Source organism: Oncorhynchus kisutch, linkage group LG24 (genome assembly GCF_002021735.2).
Source record: "Oncorhynchus kisutch isolate 150728-3 linkage group LG24, Okis_V2, whole genome shotgun sequence".
In the NCBI taxonomy this organism is placed as follows: Eukaryota; Metazoa; Chordata; class Actinopteri; order Salmoniformes; family Salmonidae; genus Oncorhynchus; species Oncorhynchus kisutch.
Genome location: NC_034197.2, coordinates 29,702,889 through 29,725,864, shown reverse-complemented (window position 1 = coordinate 29,725,864; position 22,976 = coordinate 29,702,889). Strand labels below are relative to the sequence as shown.

General features: G+C 42.1%; 1 protein-coding gene across 1 annotated transcript in view; it reads left to right on the top strand.

Annotated features, from left to right (window-relative positions):
• The first annotated feature begins 228 nt into the window (after positions 1 to 228).
• The window catches only part of LOC109868959 (metabotropic glutamate receptor 7), a 125,549-nt gene continuing 102,801 nt past the window's right edge, over positions 229 to 22,976 (top strand). Inside the window, exon 1 of the mRNA XM_031804360.1 lies at positions 229 to 1,919. Coding sequence (XP_031660220.1) covers positions 1,410 to 1,919 — 510 coding nt within the window. The 5' untranslated portion in view covers positions 229 to 1,409. The remainder of the gene's footprint in view (positions 1,920 to 22,976) is intronic.

Below are 22,976 nucleotides of genomic sequence, written 5' to 3'. Positions count from 1 at the left end.
AAGCCTATATCTTAGAATAGTTTACATTGTAGGCTAATCACGCGGTTGGATCGACTTCCTGTCGTGTACTATAGCCTATTCGTGAAACGTCTACATAATCAGCACTGTCAAATGATTTACAAAATCTCCCAGATGAACTGTATATTATCGTGTCCATTTGAGATATGTTTTAAGCAAATGTATAATTAGGTGGGTGGAGTGTGTGAGTGCGTGTGTGTAATGAGAGGGAGAGTGACTGGAGAGTGGAGAAAGGGAGGGAGACGAGAGGCGAGGGAGAAAAAGAGAGATTTTGGATTTCAACGGACCCCCGAACGACTGCGTGATGTAGAAAGGGCTGCTCCTTTGCTCAGTGCGCACCGATGACGATAATGTGAAGAAGGCAAAATAACGAAGGAGCTTACATGCAATCAGAGGGATACAATAACAACTGTGGTTTACAATGTTATCCTTGACTGAGAAATGTAAAGACGAAGCACTGACAGAGAGGAGTTGACACACTTTCCCAAACCTCGAAAATATGACTTTCTACAGGTAACCGTAATCGCTGGAAACCTTGAAAAGTGATTCACCTCGGGAGGGGGGAGGGGGTCAAGCAGCTTGAATGACGTCTCAGGGAAAGCGGGTGAAAACTAATCGTGCATGGTGAGTCCATCTGTGAGTCATTCATTTGTCTTACTTGTATACTATATGATTTTGGGGGGGGCGGAGGAGAAGGAAATAAAGAAGTAGAGATTGTTAGCATTTTCGTCCAGTTCGAAGAGTCTGAATGCCCACCAACGGTAGGCGTTTCATTTGGGGAGATATTTTGTGATGATATGGACTCCGGGTCGACCGACACGCAGCAGGCAGATCGTAGCGGACACGCCAGATCCGTCACTGCGCTCATGTGAAGTTTGGCTCTGCGAAAAGGATGTCACCCAGTTCTGCTGGATCTAATATCAAAGAGCATTTTTAAAGGCTGTTTGATCTGTTCGGTATTTTAATTCTGTGAAAGATATATTAGGATTTTTCTCAGTTTTGATCGGATCCCTTTTTCTTTTACTGTGAACCTACTCATCTAGGTGTTGCTTTGAGTGATAGCCTACTGTCATGCATATTTTTTGGCGTAAACTATTTTATTAATGTTTTCTCAGACAAATGGATGTCAATTACCTCTTTTCACTGAGCGATTTGTATCCCTGTCAGTTTCTTTTCTATTCAACAAGCTAAGCGAGCACTGGTAATCAAGCGATGGACGCAGTTTGCCTGAGTAGGAACCGAATGCGTCTCGATTTTTTTAATGCAGCTTGTTGAATCTCCTCCTAGGTAATAGGAATGGGCTCGTATTGACAAACTTTACAGCCATTTGGGTGGTAACAGGCCGTTTACAGCTTCCCTTTCCCTAAAACTAACTCAGCTATCAGAGCATCATGGCTCGTTACGGTTTCGGACTGAAACAGAACCCTCGCTTTCTATGGATAGTGTTTTGTTTGATGAGAACGTTGTTGGATTTCGCGCGGTCGCAAGAAGTTTACGCACCCCATTCTATCAGGATTGAGGGACATTTGACCCTGGGTGGTCTCTTCCCCGTGCACACCAGAGGGACCGACGGCGTGCCTTGTGGAGATATCAAAAAGGAGAACGGGATCCATCGGCTTGAGGCCATGCTGTATGCTCTGGATCAAATCAACCTCGACGATCAACTTTTACCCAACATCACCTTAGGCGCCCGGGTGCTAGATACTTGTTCGAGAGATACATATGCGCTGGAACAATCATTAACTTTCGTTCAGGCTTTGATACAGAAGGACACTTCGGATGTGAGGTGCACCAATGGAGAACCGCCGTTGTTCGTCAAGCCCGAGAAAGTGGTTGGAGTCATTGGCGCCTCGGCAAGTTCTGTATCGATTATGGTCGCCAATATTTTGCGCCTCTTTCAGGTGAGTAACCTCTGAAAATTCCCCCATACTGTATGCTTATTTTTAAAACAACATGTGTAAGCTAGTCCTATTTTATTAGGTGTCTTAGGCTGTAAAATAAAACACGTAATATCTACAGTATTTGTTGGCCTCATTGCATTATGAGAAAAGGTTGAGAGACAGTTTGAGTGGGCTGTTGCGCTTCCCTGGTGGTGCTGAAAGAACAGCTCCTGCCCCCCCCCCCCCCCCCCCCCCCCCCCCCCCCCCCAGCTGTGTAGTGCTAGGGCAAAAAACAAAACGTGCACATGGGGGGCAGGAGGCCACAGGAACGAGTTTGCGAAATTCTGCTCTATCCCTCCCTCTCCTTCAATCTCCCATTCCCTTTCTTCAAGGTGGATTAAATGTTGCCTGGCTGGCAACCTAGTCTGAAAGATCTGATAGAATGGTTGTTTTTATTGGGGATTTTCAAATGAATCCTTTTACATATTTTACAAATGTTTGGATTAAACTTTTGAGGCAAAAATATGTCTGTTTTGAGTGTCTGTTGTCAGCTACGTCAGTGGCTTGTCAGCTCTGTCACTGATGGCTTGTCAGCTATGTCAGTGGCTTGTCAGCTACATCAGTGGCTTGTCAGCTACATCAGTGGCTTGTCAGCTCTATCACTGATGGCTTGTCAGCTCTGTCACTGATGGCTTGTCAGCTATGTCAGTGGCTTGTCAGCTACATCAGTGGCTTGTCAGCTACATCAGTGGCTTGTCAGCTCTATCACTGATGGCTTGTCAGCTCTGTCACTGATGGCTTGTCAGCTATGTCAGTGGCTTGTCAGCTACATCAGTGGCTTGTCAGCTACATCAGTGGCTTGTCAGCTCTGTCACTGATGGCTTGTCAGCTCTGTCACTGATGGCTTGTCAGCTCTGTCACTGATGGCTTGTCAGCTCTGTCACTGATGGCTTGCCAGCTCTGTCACTGATGGCTTGTCAGCTACGTCAGTGGCTTGTCAGCTCTGTCACTGATGGCTTGTCAGCTCTGTCACTGATGGCTTGTCAGCTCTGTCACTGATGGCTAACCTCCTGAAGATCAATCCTTTTCTCAATCAAAAATAAAAACTAATCACTGTATTGCAAAATATAATATTTGCTATATAAATGTTTTATGTTCGAAATCTAGAAAGAAAATGCCAAAATATTCATAGAACATTTAATGGTGCTGTAAAACAAAGAAAAATGGGTTTGGAGATTTGTATGAAGAAAAATAATAATGTAATGTTATAATTACACATTAAAGGCCTTTTAAACACTTGTTGGCCAATAAATGTATAAGTTAAATGCTTTTTATGGTGTCTGAGAGAGTTTACATAAATCCAGTTAGTTGCATGTTATATACAGTGCCAGTCAAAAATGTGAACACACCTATTCATTCAAGGGTTTTTCTTTATTTGTACTATTTCTACATTGTAGAATAATAGTGAAGACATCAAAACTATGAAATAACACATGTAATCATGTGGTAACCAAAAAAGTGTGAAACAAATCTAAATATATTTTATATTTGAGATTCTTCAAAGTAGCTACCCTTTGCCTTGATAACAGCTTTGCGCACTCTTGGAATTCTCTGAACCAGCTTCACCTGGAATGCTATTCCAACACTCTTGAAGGAGTTCCCCCATATTCTGAGCACTTGCTGGCTGCTTTTCCTTCACTCCGCAGCCCAACTCATCCCAAACATCTCAATTGGGTTGAGGTCGGGTGATTGTGGAGGCCAGGTCATCTGATGTAGCACTCCATTACTCTCCTTCGTCAAATAGCCCTTACACAGCCTGGAGGTGTTTTGGGTCCTTGTCCTGTTGAAAACAAATGACAGTACCACTAAACGCAAACCAGATGGGATGGCGTATCACTGCAGAATGCTGTGGCAGCCATGCTAGTTAAGTGTGCCTTGAATTCTAAATAAATCACAGACAGTGTCACCATCAAAGCACCCCCACACCATCACATCTCCTCCTCCATGCTTCATGGTGGGAACCACACATGCGAAGCTCATCCGTTCACCTACTCTGCGTCTCACAAAGACACGGCGGTTGGAACCAACAATCTCAAATTTGGACTCATCAGACCATAGGACAGATTTCCACAAGTCTAATGTCCATTGCTTGTGTTTCTTGGCCCAAGCAAGTCTCTTCTTATTATTGGTGTTCTTTAGTTGTGGTTTCTTTGCAAAAATTCAACCATGAAGGCCTGATCCACGCAGTCTCATCTGAACAGTTGATGTTGAGATGTGTCTGTTACTTGAACTGTGTGAAGCATTTATTTGGACTGCAATTTCTGAGGCTGATAACTCTAATGAACTTATCCTCATCAGCAGAGGTAACTCTGAGTCTTCCATTACTCTGGCGGTCCTCATGAGAGCCAGTTTCATCATAGCGCTTGATGATCTTTGCGACTACACTTGAAGAAACTTTCAAAGATCTTGACATTTTCTGGATTGACTTACCTTCGTGTCTTAAAGTAATGATGGACTGTTGTTTCTCTTTGCTTATTTGAGCTGTTCTTGCCATAATATGGACTTGGTATTTTACCAAATAGGGCTATCTTCTGTATACCACCCCTACCTTGTCACCACACAACTGATTGGCTCCAATGCATTAAGAAGGAAAGAAATTCCACAAATTAACTTTTAACAAGGTACACCTGTTAATTGAAATGCATTCCGGGTAAATACCTCATGAAGCTGGTTGAGAGAATTCCAAGAGTGTGCAAAGCTGTCATCAACGCAAAGGGTGGCTTCTTTGAAGAATCTCAAATATAAAACATTTTGATTTGTTTTGGGTAACTACATGATTCCATATGTGTTATTTCATAGTTTTAATGTCTTCACAATTATTCTACAATGTAGAAAATAGTAAAAATGCAGAAGCACAGTGGAATGAGTAGGTGTGTCCAAACTTTTGACTGGTACTGTATATGCTCTCTTTTTAGCTGGTTCTTTGTCGAATTTTGAGCCGCAGTCAAACAAAATCATGTGTTTCTCCACTCCGAGGATTAATCCACGGATAAAAAGGGAAAGATCATTTGTTTTAAGTTAGCAATCTTTAATTCATCTCACCTATGGAGCGTCTCAAATAGAACCATGTTCTATTTTAATGCTTGGCTATGCAGACACTCGGTCACGTACAGTAAACGAGCGGTGTGGGTGAAATGATTGAATAACATGTATGTGTACATTTATTTTGCAATGCTCGAATACGCAATGTAGCCGGTGAGGTGTGCATGTCAGACTAACATGCTGACTAGACCGGGCACAGGCGTTCGTCTGCGTGCGCCAATGCGCACATGTTATCTTTGCAAAATAACTATTTTGGATGAAGCAGTTGTTAGTTAGAATGCCAACACTCATTGATATAAACTCAGCAAAAAATAAACGTTCCTTTTTCAAGACCCTGTCTTTCAAATATAATTAATACAAATCCAAATAACATCACAGATCTTCATTTCAAAGGGTTTAAACACTGTTTCCCATCCTTTTTCAATGAACCATAAACAGTGAATGAATATGCACTTGTGGAGCGGTTGTTCAGACACTAACAGCTTACAGACGGTAGGCAATTAAGGTCACAGCTATGAAAACGTCGGACATTAAAGAGGCCTTTCTACTGACTCTAAAAAACACAAAAAGAAAGATGCCCAGGGTCCCTGCTCATCTGCGTGAATGTGCCTTAGGCATGCTGCAAGGAGGCATGAGGACTGCAGATGTGGCCAGGGCAATAAATTGCAATGTCTGTAATGTGAGACCCCTAAGACAGTGCTACAGGGAAACAGAACGGACAGCTCATCGTCCTCGCAGTGGCAGACCACGTGTAACAACACCTGCACAGGATCGGTACATCCGAGCATCACACCTGCGGGACAGGTACAGGATGGCAACAACAACTGCCCGAGTTACACCAGGAACGCACAATCCCTCCATCAGGGCTCAGACTGTCCGCAATAGGCTGAGAGAGGCTGGACTGAGGGCTTGTAGGCCAGTTGTAAGGCAGGTCCTCACCAGACATCACCGGCAACAACGTCGCCTATGGGCACAAACCCACCATCACTGGACCAGACAGGACTGGCAAAAAGTGCTCTTCACTGACGAGTTGCGGTTTTGTTTTACCAGGGGTGATGGTCCGATTCGCGTTTATCGTGGAAGGAATGAGCGTTACACCGAGGCCTGTACTCTGGAATGATATGAATTTGGAGGTGGAGGGTCCGTCATGGTCTGGGGCGGTGTGTCACAGCATCATCGGACTGAGCTTGTTGTCATTGCAGGCTATCTCAACGCTGTGCGTTACAGGGAAGACATCCTCTTCCCTCATGTGGTACCCTTCCTGCAGGCTCATCCTGACATGACCCTCCAGCATGACAATGCCACCAGCCATACTGCTCGTTCTGTGCGTGATTTCCTGCAAGACAGGAATGTCAATGCTCTGCCATGGCCAGCGAAGAGCCCGGATCTCAATCCCATTGAGCATGTCTGGGACCTGTTGGATCAGAGCATGAGGGCTAGGGCCATTCCCCCCAGAAATGTCCAGGAACTTGCAAGTGCCTTGGTGGAAGAATGGGGTAACATCTCACAGCAAGAACTGGTAAATCTGGTGCAGTCCATGAGGAGGAAATGCACTGCAGTACTTAATGCAGCTGGTGGTGACTGTCACCAGATGCTGACTGTTACTTTTGATTTTGACCCCCCCTTTGTTCAGGGACACATTATTCAATTTATGTTAGTCACATGTCTGTGGAACTTGTTCAGTTTATGTCTCAGTTGTTGAATCTTGTTATATTCATACAAATATTTACACATGTTAAATTTGCTGAAAATAAATGCAGTTGACTGTGAGAGGACATTTATTTTTTTGCTGAGTTTAGGTTGTAACAAAAGCTAGCCAAAGAGCCATTTTACTGGTTGAAGTTAGTGTTGTTTTTTTTTGTAAAACGCAGTTGATTTACGATGACACAAACATTACATTAAGCAGAACATTCATAGGAGCCTTAAAATCCAATTATAATCCAATAGTAGTGTGAAATGCACTCATAAGCAATATGTAAATAGAGGCTTTTTTTTGCTGGCGTTCTATAAGAACTCCCCCTTGTTCTGCCACCTACTTGCGCACATTGCCCTCATGCGGCAATGTTTGCAAACACAGAAAGGGGTCTTTAGGCAACTCTGTTATGATTATTTTTTATATGCATATTTTTGTGGAACAGTTTATTTCAATAAGTATGTTTTTGTTTCTTAAAATCATTGTCACGTGGTTAATCATAAAAATCAGAATTAAAAATTATACACATCTATAAGTTCCAATTCAACTAAGGGAGAGCACCACCCTCTGCCATATGGACGCATTGATAGTCTACACTGTGATCCATTGGCGGCTGAAGAAATGAGTACATGGAACTCCGAAATAGCCTTTAGGCCAATGCAGCAGTAGGCCTATAACTTCCATTGTCAACTAACCTAACTAAAATACATAGCCCTAAAGCTGATAAAAATACAAACTGAAAAAAATATCCGGATGAAAATTCTGGATCTTTCAAATAACATGAATCTCTCTACTCTGTCTGCCTAGAGTTCCCCAAACCAATGAGCTAGGGACAGACAGCTGTTTTTATTACGTTTCCACTGGATATAAAGTGCATTAGGAAAGTATTCAGACTCCTTTTACTTTCTCCACAATTTGTTACATTTCGGCATTATTCCACAATTGATTAATTGCCCCCCCCCCCCTCATCAATCTACACACAATACCCCATAATGACAAAGCAAAACCTGTTTTTTAGATGTAAAAAAAGAACTATAACATTTACATAAGTATTCAGACATTACTCAGTACTTTATTGAAGCACCTTTGGCAGTGATTACAGCCTCAAGTCTTCTTGGGTATGATGCTCTAAGCTTGGCACATCTGTATATTTGGGGAGTTTCTCCCATTTGTTCGCTGCAGATCCTCTCAAGCTCTGTTAGGTTGGATGGGAGCGTTGCTGCACAGCTATTTTCTGGTCTCTCCAGAGATGTTTGGACATTCAGAGACTTGTCCTGAGGTCACTCCTGTTTTGTCTTGGCTGTGTGCTTAGAGTTGTTGTCCTGTTGGAAGGTGAACCTTCACCCCAGTCTGAGGTCCTGAGCTCCTGGAGCAGGTTTTCATCAAGTATCTCACTGTACTTTGCTCTGTTCCTTTTTGCCTTGATCCTGACTATTCTCCCAGTACCTGCCGCTGAAAAACGTCCCCACGGCATGATGCTGCCACCACCATGCTTCCATTTAAGAATTATGGAGATGACTGTGTTCTTGGGGACCTTCAATGCTGCAGAAATGTTTTGGTACCCTTCCCCAGATCTGTGTCTCTACACAATCCTCTCTCTGAGCTCTACGGACAATTCCTTCATCCTCATGGCTTGGTTTTTGCTCTGACATGCACTGTCAACTGTGGGACCTTATATAGACAGGCGTGTGCATTTCCAAATAATTTCCAATCAATTGAATTTACCACAGGTGGACTCCAATCAAGTTGTAGAAACATCTCAAGGATGTTCAATGGAAACAGGATGCACTTGAGCTAAATTTTTGCATCTCATTGAAAAGGGTCTGATACTTACAGTATATAAATAAGGTATTTCTGTTTTGTATTTTTAATAAATTAGCAAAAATGCCTAAAAACCTTTGTTATTATGGGGTATTGTGTTTAGATTGCTGAGGATTTTTTACTTATATAATCCATTTTAGAATAAGGCTGTAACGTGAATTTTTTTTGAAAAAGTCAAGGGGTCTGATGCTTTCGGAATGCACCGTGGGATCATTACATCATGATTTGTTTTTCATGGTGATTATGGTGGCCGGGAGAGTGTTGGAAAGATTTTTCAAATACTGTGAAGAGCTATTATTATTTGCAAAATATGTAAAAATAAAATAAAATAATGACTTTGTTGACTTACTGTGAGGTGAAGAAAAAATGACAGAGAAGCTGATATTATTAGTGGTGGATGTGGTGACTTTAAGACAATCAGAATTCAGACATCCCAAATGAGAACTCCATATGCATGCGGCAGACCAGGTACGACCTACTTCTCTGTGTGCTCTCCCTTCTGTATGTTCCTCTCCAGAAATCAGACCCATTATCATTGCTCACATGGAGCACTCCAAACAAAAGACAATGAAAACAATTGACACAGCTTGTAAATGGTTATGAAATGAACCAAAACTTGTTTCTCACGAGTGTAGCAGGTTGTGAACTCTGCAAACATTGTTTCCACTCCAATAATGAGAAAATAGGCTAAATTACCATAATTAAAACATGCATTAACAGAAATGAATGTAACCAAATGACGGAGGATTAACTGTGCATCCACTAGGCCTACTGGTCACATACAGTGCCAGTCAAGTCTGGACACACCTACTCATTCAAGGGATTTTCTGTATTCTACATTGTAGAATAATAGTGAAGACATCAAAACTATGAAATAAGACATATGGAATCATTTAGTAACCAAAAAAGTGTTAAACTAATCAAAATAAATTGTATGTTTGAGATTCTTCAAAGTAGCCGCCCTTTGCCTTGATGACAGCTTTGCACTCTTGATAATGAGACACAGTGACCACAGTAGAATGTTTAAGTGTTCCTCATAGCCCTGCGTACTTGAGAAAGTCAGCAGCAGAACACGCTCACTGTTAGTACTGCATTGGAATGAGGCACCCTGCAGAGCTGCAAAACAGCAAATGAATTATTAAAAATGCATGTTTATAGCAAAATATACAATTATTTAAAATAGTGTGCATACATTTGCCATAGTACAAGCCAACATCTAAGCACGTTCTCTCATTTGAAGATATAAGATGTGCTGTTCGGAAGGCCAAGTAGAAAACATGAGTTTTAGTGTTTGTGTTATTGACTTGTGGTTAAACATTGTGACTTACTATCAATGCTGTTATTGTCTGTTTTCCAAAATCAATTAAACCAAGCACAGGCAAGCACACTAAGTAGCTGTTTAATAGAGACAGAAGCCATCAAAGTACTTACCATGCTGCTTTATGAAAGGCCCAGCCACATTAGCGCGCACACACACACACACACACACACACACACACACACACACACACACACACACACACACACACACACACACACACACACACACACACACACACACACACACACACACACACACACACACACACACACACACTATTACCCCCTTCTCTTAACACCAAGTCCAATCTTTACCAGACCACTCCAGTCATGCTGGTCTCAGGAGCTTTGTGGCTGTCAGGTGGACATGCTTGTTGATGGTTCCAATATCTTTAGGGTAAATTCCCTCTTCCATTATCAATGGAAGATTACAAATCAGGATTCTCCTTAGAGTGAAGGCATCCCAAGGACTATAATTGTCATGCCTTTCCCAAATGCAAGTGATTATGTCTAAAATATGTTCCTTGAGTATAGCATTAAAACTCATCCACATAGTAGAAAAGTTTTGGAGTTATCATGGGATTTGTCGACCCATAAAAGATTCCTTGGGGAAAGAAAGGATACTTCAATAAGTCCCTAATTCCGTTATCTCAGGTGCTCCAGTGTCTGTCTGTGTGTCAGGCTGCAGCAGTGTAGGTGGGGTGTGTGCTGTGGCATCAGCGTAGTAATCAGGCTCGGGGAATCAGTGGGTTGACACAGGCGCCGTCACACAGCTCCTTCCTCCGTTTGCTCAGGCAATCACTCTGCATTTATGCTAATTCTCCCCACTGCACCGCGCTGGCTGCCATCATATAGCTGTCACCGGCTATGTTGAGCCCCACAGTCAAACTCTACACAAATCCTCAGGAGGAAAGATTTGTTTAAATGTCTCGATTTCCAACCGATTTCAATATTGAGACAGCACAGTCTCCTCTAAGTTTTTCTCTTTCTCTCCCACTTAGACATGTTCTTGTCTTGATGATCATATTGATAGTACACATTGATTAAGTAGAATCCCAGTGGGAGTCAATAGAATCCGGGGATGATAGCTCCCTGCTCATTTACACTCATCACTGCAACTGATTCATTTGTGATAGCAATTACAAGTTTCACAAAATGTTTTCAAATCCAATCCATCAAGTGGAGAATTAATTTAGTCAAACGCTGAATGAAACACCTGTTCCGTTGTGATAGAAAAGGTAAAGTGGAATTTCTTCTGTTAAAATCGGGATTAACGGCTCTATACTTTATCAGACAAGCCGTGCCTGATTTCATTTTCTTCTCATTGTCAATAATAAAGCGGATGAAGATGTCTGTGGTTGAACAACTGGAGTTGAGGTGCTACCTAAATTAAGTAGACAATACATCCCAACATAAGGTGAGATCCTCTTCATATAAATGTACCCTTTTTTATTTGATGAAGGTTAAAACATTGTGATGTATCAGTCAGTCATGATCTTTGTCATATTCTCTTCAACTCCAGTCAGTGCACAATCCAATAAATTCTGGAATGTTCCCTCTGTCCTCAATATAACTCTATGGACAGAGTCAGAGGGGTCAGTCATCTTCTCAGAGCAGTGCATCCGTGTTGTGGTCCTTCAGTGAGGATTTCAGTGGACGTCACCATATACTGTATGTAACACAGCACAGTTCATCTCCCCCTGTGATAAATAGAACAGCAGGGAAGTTAAATACAGATTGTTGCTTTCATTGCCAGACAATACATATCGCTGCTGTCTTTTCAAGGTGTGAGTGGCCGCTGAACTGTTAATGCTGGGAAATTGACACGGGATAGATTTTTCAGAGGGCCCACGAGTGTTGATCAATACTGTTGCCAGGGTGAGGCTGATTTTCTCTGAAGATGTTTGCATTTCCCTGTTCTTTCACACAGCACTATAGAAATGAGAAACAACAATTACACAAAACGCTTCAATTATTACAGATTGTTCAAACAAATTAGTTGTTGTTCTCAACCTCTGAGAGATCATCTTTTAGTATTTCATCGGTCTATGTATTGCGAGCATTCTCCCACGTTTGAGGAAGGCCTCTTCCTCAGCCTAAAATCCTTAGTGTCCATTAGCAACTATTGGCCCATGGAATGAATAGTGAAATATATATATACAGTTGAAATCGGAAGCTTACATACACCTTAGCCAAATACATTTAAACTCACCTTTTCACAATTCCTGACATTTAATCCCAGTAAAAATTCCCTGGCATAGGTCAGTTAGGATCAGCACTTTATTTTAAGAATGTGAAATGTCAGAAAAATAGGAGAGAGAATTATTTACTTCAGCTTTTATTTCTTTCATCACATTCCCAGTGGGTCAGAAGTTTACATACACTCAATTAGTATTTGTTAGCATTGCCTTTAAATGGTTTAACTTGGGTCAAATGTTTCGGGTAGCCTTCCACAAGCTTCCCACAATAAGTTGGGTGAATTTTGTCCCGTTCCTCCTGACAGAGCTGGTGTAACTGAGTCAGGTTTGTAGGCCTCCTTGCTCGCACACGCTTTTTCAGTTCTGCCCACAAATTGCATCTAGGCTTGAGGACAGGGCTTTGTGATGGCCACTCAATTAACTTGACTTTGTTGTCCTTAAGACATTTTGCCACAACTATGGTTGGGGTCATTGTCCATTTGGAAGACCCATTTGTGACCAAGCTTTAACTTCCTGACTGATGTCTTGAGATGTTGCTTCAGTTTATCCACATAATTTTCCTCCTCATGATGGCATCTATTTTGTGATGTGCACCAGTCCCCCCTGCAGTAAAGCACCCCAACAACATGATGCTGCCACCCCGTGCTTCACGGTTGGGATGGTGATCCTCGGCTTGCAAGCATCCCCCTTTTTCCTCCAAACATAACGATGGTCATTATGGCCAAACAGTTCTATTTTTGTTTCATCAGACCAGAGGACATTTCTCCAAAAAGTACGATCTTTGTCCCCATGTGCAGTTGCAAACCGTAGTCTGGCTTTTTTATGGTGGTTTTGGAGCAGTGGCTTCTTCCTTGCTGAGCGTTATGTCGATATAGGATTTGTTTTACTGTGGATATAGATACGTTTGTACCTGTTTCCTCCAGCATCTTCACAAGGTCCTTTGCTGTTCTGGGGTTGATTTGCACTTTTCAAAGTACATTCATCTCTAGGAGACAGAACACGGTATGAGTGGTATGATGGCTGCGTGATCCCATGGTGTCTATACTTGCCTACTGTTGTTTTTACAGATGAACGTGGTACCTTCAGGCGTTTGGAAATTGCTCCCAAGGATGAACCAGACTTGTGGAGGTCTACAATTATTTTTTTGCTGATTTCTTTAGATTTTCCCATGATGTCAAGCAAAGAGGCACTGAGTTTGAAGGTTGGCCTTGAAATACATCCACAGGTACACCTCCAATTGACTCAAATGATGTCAATTAGCCTATCAGAAGCTTCTAAAGCCATGACATAATTTTCTGGAATTTTCCAAGCTGTTTAAAGGCACAGTCAACTTAGTGTATGTAAACTTCTGACCCACTGGAATTGTGTGTGATACAGTGAATTATAAGTGAAATAATCTGTCTGTAAACAATTGTTGGAAAAATGACTTGTGTCATGCACAAAGTAGATGTCCTAACCGACTTGCCAAAACTATAGTTTGTGAACAAGAAATATTTGGAGTGGTTTAAAAATGAGTTTTAAATTACTCCAACCTAAGTCTATGTAAACTTCCGACTTCAACTGTATATGTTTTGCTGACATCAGGGGATGGCTGCCTGCTATTTCCTGTTTCCTTTCTTTCCCAAAGAGAGAGGCGTAACTTTGTATTGAAATCAGGTGAACTCTGCCTTATCCTTCTGTCAGGGGACTGAGCCCCTGCAGACAAGCTGTCTAGGTGAAGCATTGATGTCCTCTCATAGTCTGACCGACATTACTCTGTTTTTGTCTCTCGCCCTTTCCCAAAGAATCATCAGTACGATTGAGGCGAGGTAGATTGAAGCCTGACAGAAAAACGGACCTATTCAGCAGACATCCCAAAGCACTGACAGACACACGGACATGTAGGCGAGATGGGTTGTGTAACTGGCACACTAAGCTGTCACGAAATGTCATAGGTTAAATGTGTCTGCTTGTTCTAAACACAGTGGGCCATTTGCACATTCATGCGTGTGACAGCACAGGGTCAATTACTCCCATCTAGAGCACCTTTATTTATGTCTCCAGCGGGTAGAGGTCAACTGTCAAACATGTGGACACACACACACACACACACACACACTCAGGCACGCAAGAATGTACGCGAACACCAAAACAACCAAACACACATTAAAAAACACACACACACACACAGAATATAAAAAGACAAAGCTCTTGTGGAACTGTTCCGTGCCAGTGGTTTTGGAGCTTTTTTATTTTCTCTCCAAAGCTAGTCTTGCTAATTGGCTTTTACTCGGAGTGTGACACAGAGAGCTCTCTGATAGCGAGTTTATTCTCCCAGATACAGAACAAACTCTGATAAGAATTCTAATTATAATTTATTCAGACTTCCAGGAGCAATTATCAAACTGAAAATGGACCCCTTTTAGTGTAAAAGACAACTCCCAGCATGATGAAACAAACATACACTGTCCTCTATGGCCTTTTCGAGCCCAAGCATTGTAAATAAGCCCTGGTTTATGCACTTCCAGTGTAGGTGACAAATGCAATATTAATGTAATAAGTAAAAAATATCCCTCAGTCAACCCAGCTGTCTTTGTGGGTGACGTGGTCGGTCCTGAGGTCAGACACCGTCTGTCAGAGGGAGATTGGGAAACCTTGTTAACCCAATCTCCTGGATATGCCATTGGGGGTAGCTCCTGGATATGCCGTTGGGGGTAGCTCCTGGATATGCCGTCGGGGGTAGCTCCTGGATATGCCGTTGGGGTAGCTACTGGATATGCCGTTGGGGGTAGCTCCTGGATATGCCGTTGGGGGTAGCTCCTGGATATGCCGTTGGGGGTAGCTCCTGGATATGCCGTTGGGGGTAGCTCCTGGATATGCCGTTGGGGGTAGCTCCTGGATATGCCGTTGGGGGTAGCTACTGGATATGCCGTTGGGGGTAGCTCCTGGATATGCCGTTGGGGGTAGCTACTGGATATGCCGTTGGGGGTAGCTCCTGGATATGCCGTTGGGGGTAGCTCCTGGATATGCCGTTGGGGGTAGCTCCTGGATATGCCGTTGGGGGTAGCTCCTGGATATGCCGTTGGGGGTAGCTACTGGATATGCCGTTGGGGATAGCTCCTGGATATGCCGTTGGGGGTAGCTCCTGGATATGCCGTTGGGGGTAGCTCCTGGATATGCCGTTGGGGTTAGCTCCTGGATATGCCGTTGGGGGTAGCTCCTGGATATGCCGTTGGGGATAGCTACTGGATATGCCGTTGGGGATAGCTCCTGGATATGCCGTTGGGGGTAGCTCCTGGATATGCCGTTGGGGGTAGCACCTGGATATGCCGTTGGGGGTGGGGTAGATGGACTCCCATTTGGCCCATGATGATCTGTATAATTTATCGGCATTGAATGTCGTAAACACTTTCTCTGCATCCATCATGCATGTCTTACAGCTACATTTCCCTAGTATTTCACCGTATAACACCGCACCTCGTACTTCAACGTACCTCAAAGTACCTCCTTCCTTGCCCAGCCCATAAGAACCAGTCTAAGGCATAAGGAGGGAATGCAGGGGTCTCATCCAGGCTTCAGTGAGTGGAGGGCAGGCTATTGTTCACTCACCCATCCAGCCATGTATTACCACCAAGCCTCTATATACCCTGGAGAAAACAGGGGGCCTATTTAACTTAACTCCCCTCATATTCACTGTAAAAATATATAAATATATCTTGATTCAACAACATACAATTGTAAGGCAATCAGCTGCAATAGGATTGTGAGTTTGTTCAACAGACATTTTGATAAAACAGCAGTGGTGGAACCTGACCTAAAATATGTTGACCTAAAATGTGTTCTCAGTGAACAGAATAATGTAATATTTGGCCTTGGGTATCCAGATTTGTTTTGTACAGAAAAGTCCTTATCCCAGTACTACAGTTATACAGCATGGCCCAGAATAAATAAATAGATATTTTGGCTCTCTCTTTTTCCTCCTCCTGTCCATGTGCTGTAGCTGGATTACCAAACACCTGTACATGTCCTTAAACCTAATCTGTTATTCCATACATGCAATATGAGGCTAATCACTTTCAAATCACTTTCTCATTCTGACAGCACTGCTGGTAGTTGGCAAATGCATTAGATTGTTTCCTATTTTGTGTGTGGTCTTTGTGCTGCCATTTTAGACTGCGGGTGTGTGCCATTCGAGAGGTGGTGCATGTTCCTCGGTGGCGGCTCCTGTTAAGCTTTGGTTCTGCATATTCTTTTTGAAGCCTCCAGAAGCTTTCCCCTTTTTTACACCCTCCCTCCCTCCACCCCTCTTCCCCATCTCCCCTCTTCCTGCTCTTCATTCATACATGGTGCTTTAGAATCCTATTCCACACAGTCTAATCCTGTTCAACTGCTTGTCAGGGAGAATTCCCTCTCAACGCGTGAAAGAATTGCAACTGAAGAAATGCAGAGGAGCCCCAAAACATCCAGCAAAAAAGGGACCTTCAGATTCACGTTGTGAACATGTCCCCTCCCCCACCCTCCCACACCCTCCCGCCCTACATCCTCCTCCCAAATCCTCTCTTCCTTACACACAGAGTCACAGACTCACATTCCACAAGACACTTTGCAGTCTGATGGCAGCCTAACTAAGTGGGAAGTGCACTGCTCACATGGCCAGCCTGTTGTCCCCAGAGGTTGGTGGCACTGTTATGTATAGACTGCTGGACGTCTTAGTGAGGAGGAGTCTAATGCGGACGGGCATGCACACGGAAGACTGACTGGCAAGAGATGTGAAGATAGTTCAACCTGAGTTCTGCATCACTGATAGAAAAGAAGACTGCTAAAAGCCTCTTACGGAAAATAGTGTTTGTGTTTATATGTGGCTTTTTGTGTGTGTGTGTGTGTGTGTGTTTAAGTGTATGTGTGTGTTTGTGCGTGTTTAAGTGTGTGTGTGTGTTTAAGTGTATGTGTGTGTTTGTGCGTGTTTAAGTGTGTGTGTGTGTTTAAGTGTGTGTGTGTGTGTTTGTGCGTGTTTAAGTGTGTGTCTGTGTTTGTGCGTGTTTAAGTGTGTGTGTGTGTTTAAGTGTGTGTGTGTGTGTTTGTGCGTGTTTAAGTGTGTGTCTGTGTTTGTGCGTGTTTAAGTGTGTGTGTGTGTTTAAGTGTGTGTGTGTGTGTTTAAGTGTGTGCGCATGTACATGTTTGTGTTAGAAAGACGGTAGGGGAGACGGGGGACCCGTGGTGTGTATCCTCTCACTATATACAATAAGCCTTCATTAGGATTCATTGGTTGTCCTTCAGTTGTGTTATTACAGCAAGCTCTAAGGCCATCTAAGTATGTCTGTTGTCAACGGATAGTCATAAATCTGCGGGGCATCAAAACGACGTAATGACGGGGTATATTGAAGGAAGGGGATTGTTTTTTTACAATAGGACCAACTTGAACTGCAGGTAGACATGCATAAAGACCTGTTGATTTCACCCCTTAAAAATTCACAAGATGACTGCTTTAGAATTTGATTAGCTGAAATGTACTCCTGGCTATATTTCTCTGGGGATGGTGGTGAGTGTTCCATTTTCACTCCCTTTCTTTCTCTCAGCCTTGCAGTGTGTGTGTGTGTGTGTGTGTGTGTGTGTGTCCTCTGAGCCTGGAAAGTACGCCATGGTGCTGCAGCAAGAGCATACATACGAAATCAGTTGACAGGATTACTGTTTTCTGATGCGAATCCCTCAGGATTTTAACAACACTCTCAAAGCCCATCTCCGACTGACAGTTACATTGATTAGGGGAAGAACTCAATCACAATTGACGTTTAGCAAATAACCATATCCATTCCCTAGCAAATGGGGTTGCTTAAACTGCAATTGACCCCTACAGATTGGCCATTGATGAGAGAATATAAGGGTTTTGAACTCCCTTTCTCACTAACAGTCCACTCATCTTTCATCTATTCGGCTGAATGAACAATCCTCAATCAATAGTCTGTTATTTATCAATGGATTTTGCCTCCAGTGGGGTTAGAAGGCCAATCAAATGTGTCAACCATCAATAAATCTGTCCGTTGCTATGAAACTGTAAGCCATAACCTCCCTCTGGGCAAAAACTGGTTGAATCTATGTTATTTCCATGTGAATTTAACCCAAAAATTCAATGTGATGAAGTTGAATCAACATGGAAAAGTGATTGGATACAAATAAAATCAAAAACATAATTCATTATTTATTTATTTTTACCTAAAGGCCTTTTCTCAAATACTGTGTGCAATCTTTTCCCAAATTTGGGAAAAAATACAGATTCCGATTTTGACGTACTAAACCATTCACACCAAGTCCAATGCGTTTTTCCTTCCACTTTTTCCAGAAATGTGCATAATGTCACCAACACTTCTGCAGTCATTCTTAGTGGCAACACGTTGTTCAATGTGGCCAGACAGCAGTGGAGATTTTAGCATGTACATCTTGGTGGGGCAAACAAATTTGGGTTGCATGCCAGAAAAGCCACTACACAACACAACCCTAAACAATACATTAATTGCACTATAACGGTGACAAACGGTGCCCACAAACTGTTAGGGCCTACATAAAGCTGTCCGAACACCTTACCACTTTTACACTTGGCTATCAGCGGAGCCTTGTCTGGCAGTGAAACAGTTCATTCAGCCTCATTTACTGCCTTAAAAAAAACATAGCTGATATGGCTGACTTGCTTAAACAAATGTGGTTTAATCAACATAACTATTTGTTCAGCATGTTTGAAATGTCCAGTGACAGAATTCAGAACATGGGCCATTTTTACAGCATTATCCCTGTACACCAAGCCAGAACCGTAGGATAAATAATCCCTGTACACCAAGCCAGAACCGTAGGATAAATAATCCCTGTACACCAAGCCAGAACCGTAGGATAAATAATCCCTGTACACCAAGCCAGAACCGTAGGATAAATAATCCCTGTACACCAAACCAGAACCGTAGGATAAATAATCCCTGTACACCAAGCCAGAACCGTAGGATAAATAATCCCTGTACACCAAGCCAGAACCGTAGGATAAATAATCCCTGTACACCAAGCCAGAACCGTAGGGTGAATAATCCCTGTACACCAAGCCAGAACCGTAGGATAAATAATCCCTGTACACCAAGCCAGAACCGTAGGATAAATAATCCCTGTACACCAAGCCAGAACCGTAGGATAAATAATCCCTGTACACCAAGCCAGAACCGTAGGATAAATAATCCCTGTACACCAAGCCAGAACCGTAGGATAAATAAAGGGGGAATATAAGCAGACAATGAAAGTTCTTTCAATATATGATGATTGCATTTCTCTAAAACAGGTTAATGGCTACATGTACACCACCAAGTTAGAACAGTAGGCAGAATTAAGAGGTGAAAATAGACCAAATTATTAGGGTGAGGCACATTGAACGCAATTTGGGTCTTTTCGCATCAAAAAAGATACTCGTCATATTTCAACAACATACAATTGTAAGGCAATCAGCTGCAATAGGATTGTGAGTTTGTTGTGAGTTTGTTCAACAGACACATCAAAATAACGCAATTCTATTATAGAATGTTGTGTGCTGAATTTGCATGTGCAAGCCACACTACTATCAGTTGCACTGTCAAAGCTGTAAATTGCAAAAAAAAGTTTGCCAACAAGCACACACTGGCCACAAACGATGTGTTTACAAAACTGTGTTGGTGAAAATAGACCAAATTATTGGGGCGAGGCACATGGGTTACTAACAGCTTACTACACAACATACACTTAGAATGACTTTATTAGCTACAGTATACATATCTCCCTGGTATATTACATCATTTATGCAGCAGCATACAAGACATTTTTGGACTCACCTTGTGAAGGTGGCATGGCGGTCATTTTGGGCAAATTTTGTCATCAAACTTTGTCATCAAAGTCTGGCATTCTCTGGATTTATGGTGGGAATTCTGAAAACAAAACAAACAGCAACTCCATTGAATAGCAGGCTAACATTAGTAGTTGCTTTGCAACGCTTGCAGTTAGCCACTGATTCCTTACAAACCACTCATTGCTGTATTTGCGATTTCCAACTTCTTGTGTAATCTGTATGTCCAATGGCTGATGAGCACCGACACATTTTATCTATAATTTATATTCATTATTTATATTCATATGACAAGGATTAAATAGGATTTACTAGTAGATTGTCGACTTGATTCATGATGATGACTGCTAGCTAAGACTTTGAAAGTAAGATGTTGACATAATCAGTCCAATCAAAGCCCCTGTACATAAGTAATTTGACGTCATTTTATCTGTAGCCAATGACCTTGAGCCTTCTTGGAAGTGCACTTGTAATATAACTCTAAACCAGGACCCAAAGGGCTGAAATTTTGGATGTCTACCCTTACTAAGGACTTAAACTTGGCGATCACGTAATGTTCCCATGAGTGACAGAACACTGAGCCAATTACGGCGCAATGCTCCTATTTTCTGCTGGCTCGCCCAGCACCACAGAAAGCACTGAGCTAGGCTGAAACACCTGCATTTTGGAGCTGCCTTACTCAAGAAAACAAAAAAGAGACTATGTTTGTATGCGGCTTTATTAACTCAATTATATATATATTTTTTTACATTGTTTGCAAACTGATATGTGACATATATTAGTGCCAAAATAACATGCAAAAGAGGCAATGCCCCCCCAAAATATGTATTTATTTATTTATGTATTTATTTATTTATTGCAAAAGAATGTGGGGCTCTGCACTGAACGACAGTTCCTCCCTGCTAGAGAGGATGCAGTAATGAGAGAAAAAGAATATACTACTGGAAATATTAAGATAGGCTATTCATCCTATAGGATGAATCATGAAATGAGATTGGCTATGCTTCATTCAGTTGCACCCATAATAAGAGAATAAATGCAAAACTGGCACCTGTAGTCATTCCTCACACATATGCTGACCATCATGAGGCTTGCGGCCTACAGTTTTCTCTCTATCTGATTAAAGAGATGAAGCCCAGACAGGAAAGGCCAATTTTAGGAAACTTTTTGAATAGATATAGAGAATTAGCAAACTCTTCCACCCACCTAAAAGGATCCATCAATCAAAGCCGCCTGAAACACATCTCACTCAGGCATATAAGCAAATCACATTTCTCCTTTCCCAAAACCGTATTAAAAACCTTGCCTTAGTTTTCTGTAAGATATCAGAAATGAATCTACACTATAAAATAATGTTAAACCAATGTAGCCTATTATATAAATTGAGGAGGAAAGTGTTAAGGAGGAGATATAGAGACAGCTGTGATATAGGCTATATGAAGATGAAATTCACAACCATTAGAAAATAGAAACACATGCACTCAACCTGTCCATAGCCTAATGGTCATCCAGTCCATAGACTAATGATCAGCCTGTATAAAGCCTAATGATCAGCCTGTCCATAGTGTAATGATCAGCCTGCCCATAGTTTAATGAGCAGCCTGTATAAAGCCTAATGATCAGCCTGCCCATAGTCTAATGATCAGCCTGTATAAAGCCTAATGATCATCCTGCCCATAGTCTAATTATTTACCTGTTCGTTGCCTAATGATCAGCCTGTCCATAGACTAATGATCAGACTGTATAAAGCTTAATGATCAACCTGTCCATAGCCAAATGATCAGACAGTATATAGCCTAATGATCAGACTGCATATAGGCTAATGATCAAATTGTATATAGCCTAATGATCAGACTGCATATAGCCTAATGATCAGACTGTATATAGCCTAATGATCAGACTGTACATAGCCTAATGATCAGACTGTATATAGTCTAATGATCAGACTGTATATAGTCTAATGATCAGACTGTATATAGTCTAATGATCAGACTGTATATAGTCTAATGTTCAGACTGTATATAGTCTAATGATCAGCCTGCCCATAGTCTAATGATCAGCCTGTATAAATCCTAATGATCAGCCTGCCCATACTCTAATGATCGGCCGGTATAAAGCCTAATGATCAGCATGTTCACAGTCTAATGATCAGCCTGCCCATACTCTAATGATCAGCCTGTTCACAGTCTAATGATCAGCCTGTTCACAGTCTAATGATCAGCCTATCCGTAGTCTAATGATCAGCCTGTCCGTAGACTAATGATCAGCCTGTCCATAGACTTGATCAGCCTGTCCATAGCCTAATGATCAGCCTGTCCATAGACTAATGATCAGCCTGTCCATAGACTAATGATCAGCCTGTCCGCAGCGTAATGATCAGCATGTCCGTAGACTAATGATCAGCCTGTCCATAGACTAATGATCAGCCTGCCCATAGTCTAATGATCAGCCTGCCCATAGTCTAATGATCAGACTGTATATAGCCTAATGATCAGACTGTATATAGTCTAATGATCAGACTGTATATAGCCTAATGATCAGACTGTATATAGCCTAATGATCAGACTGTATATAGTCTAATGACCAGACTGTATATAGCCTAATGATCAGACTGTATATAACCTAATGATCAGACTGTATATAACCTAATGATCAGCCTGCCCATAGTCTAATGATCAGCCTGTATAAAGCCAATTGATCAGCCTAACCATAGTCTAATGATCAGCCTGCCCATACTCTAATGATCAGCCTGTATAAAGCCCAATGATCAGCCTGTATAAAGCCCAATGATCAGCCTGCCCATAGTTTAATGATCAGCCTGCCCAGACTCTAATGATCAGCCTGTCCATAGTGTAATGATTAGCCTGCCCATAGATTAATGATCAGCCTGCCCATAGTTTAATGATCAGCCTGCCCATAGTTTAATGATCAGCCTGCCCAGACTCTAATGATCAGCCTGTATAAAGCCTAATGATCAGCCTGTCCATAGTGTAATGATTAGCCTGCCCATAGATTAATGATCAGCCTGCCCATAGTTTAATGATCCGCCTGTATAAAGCCTAATGATCAGCCTGTCCATAGTGTAATGATCAGCCTGCCCATAGTGTAATGATCAGCCT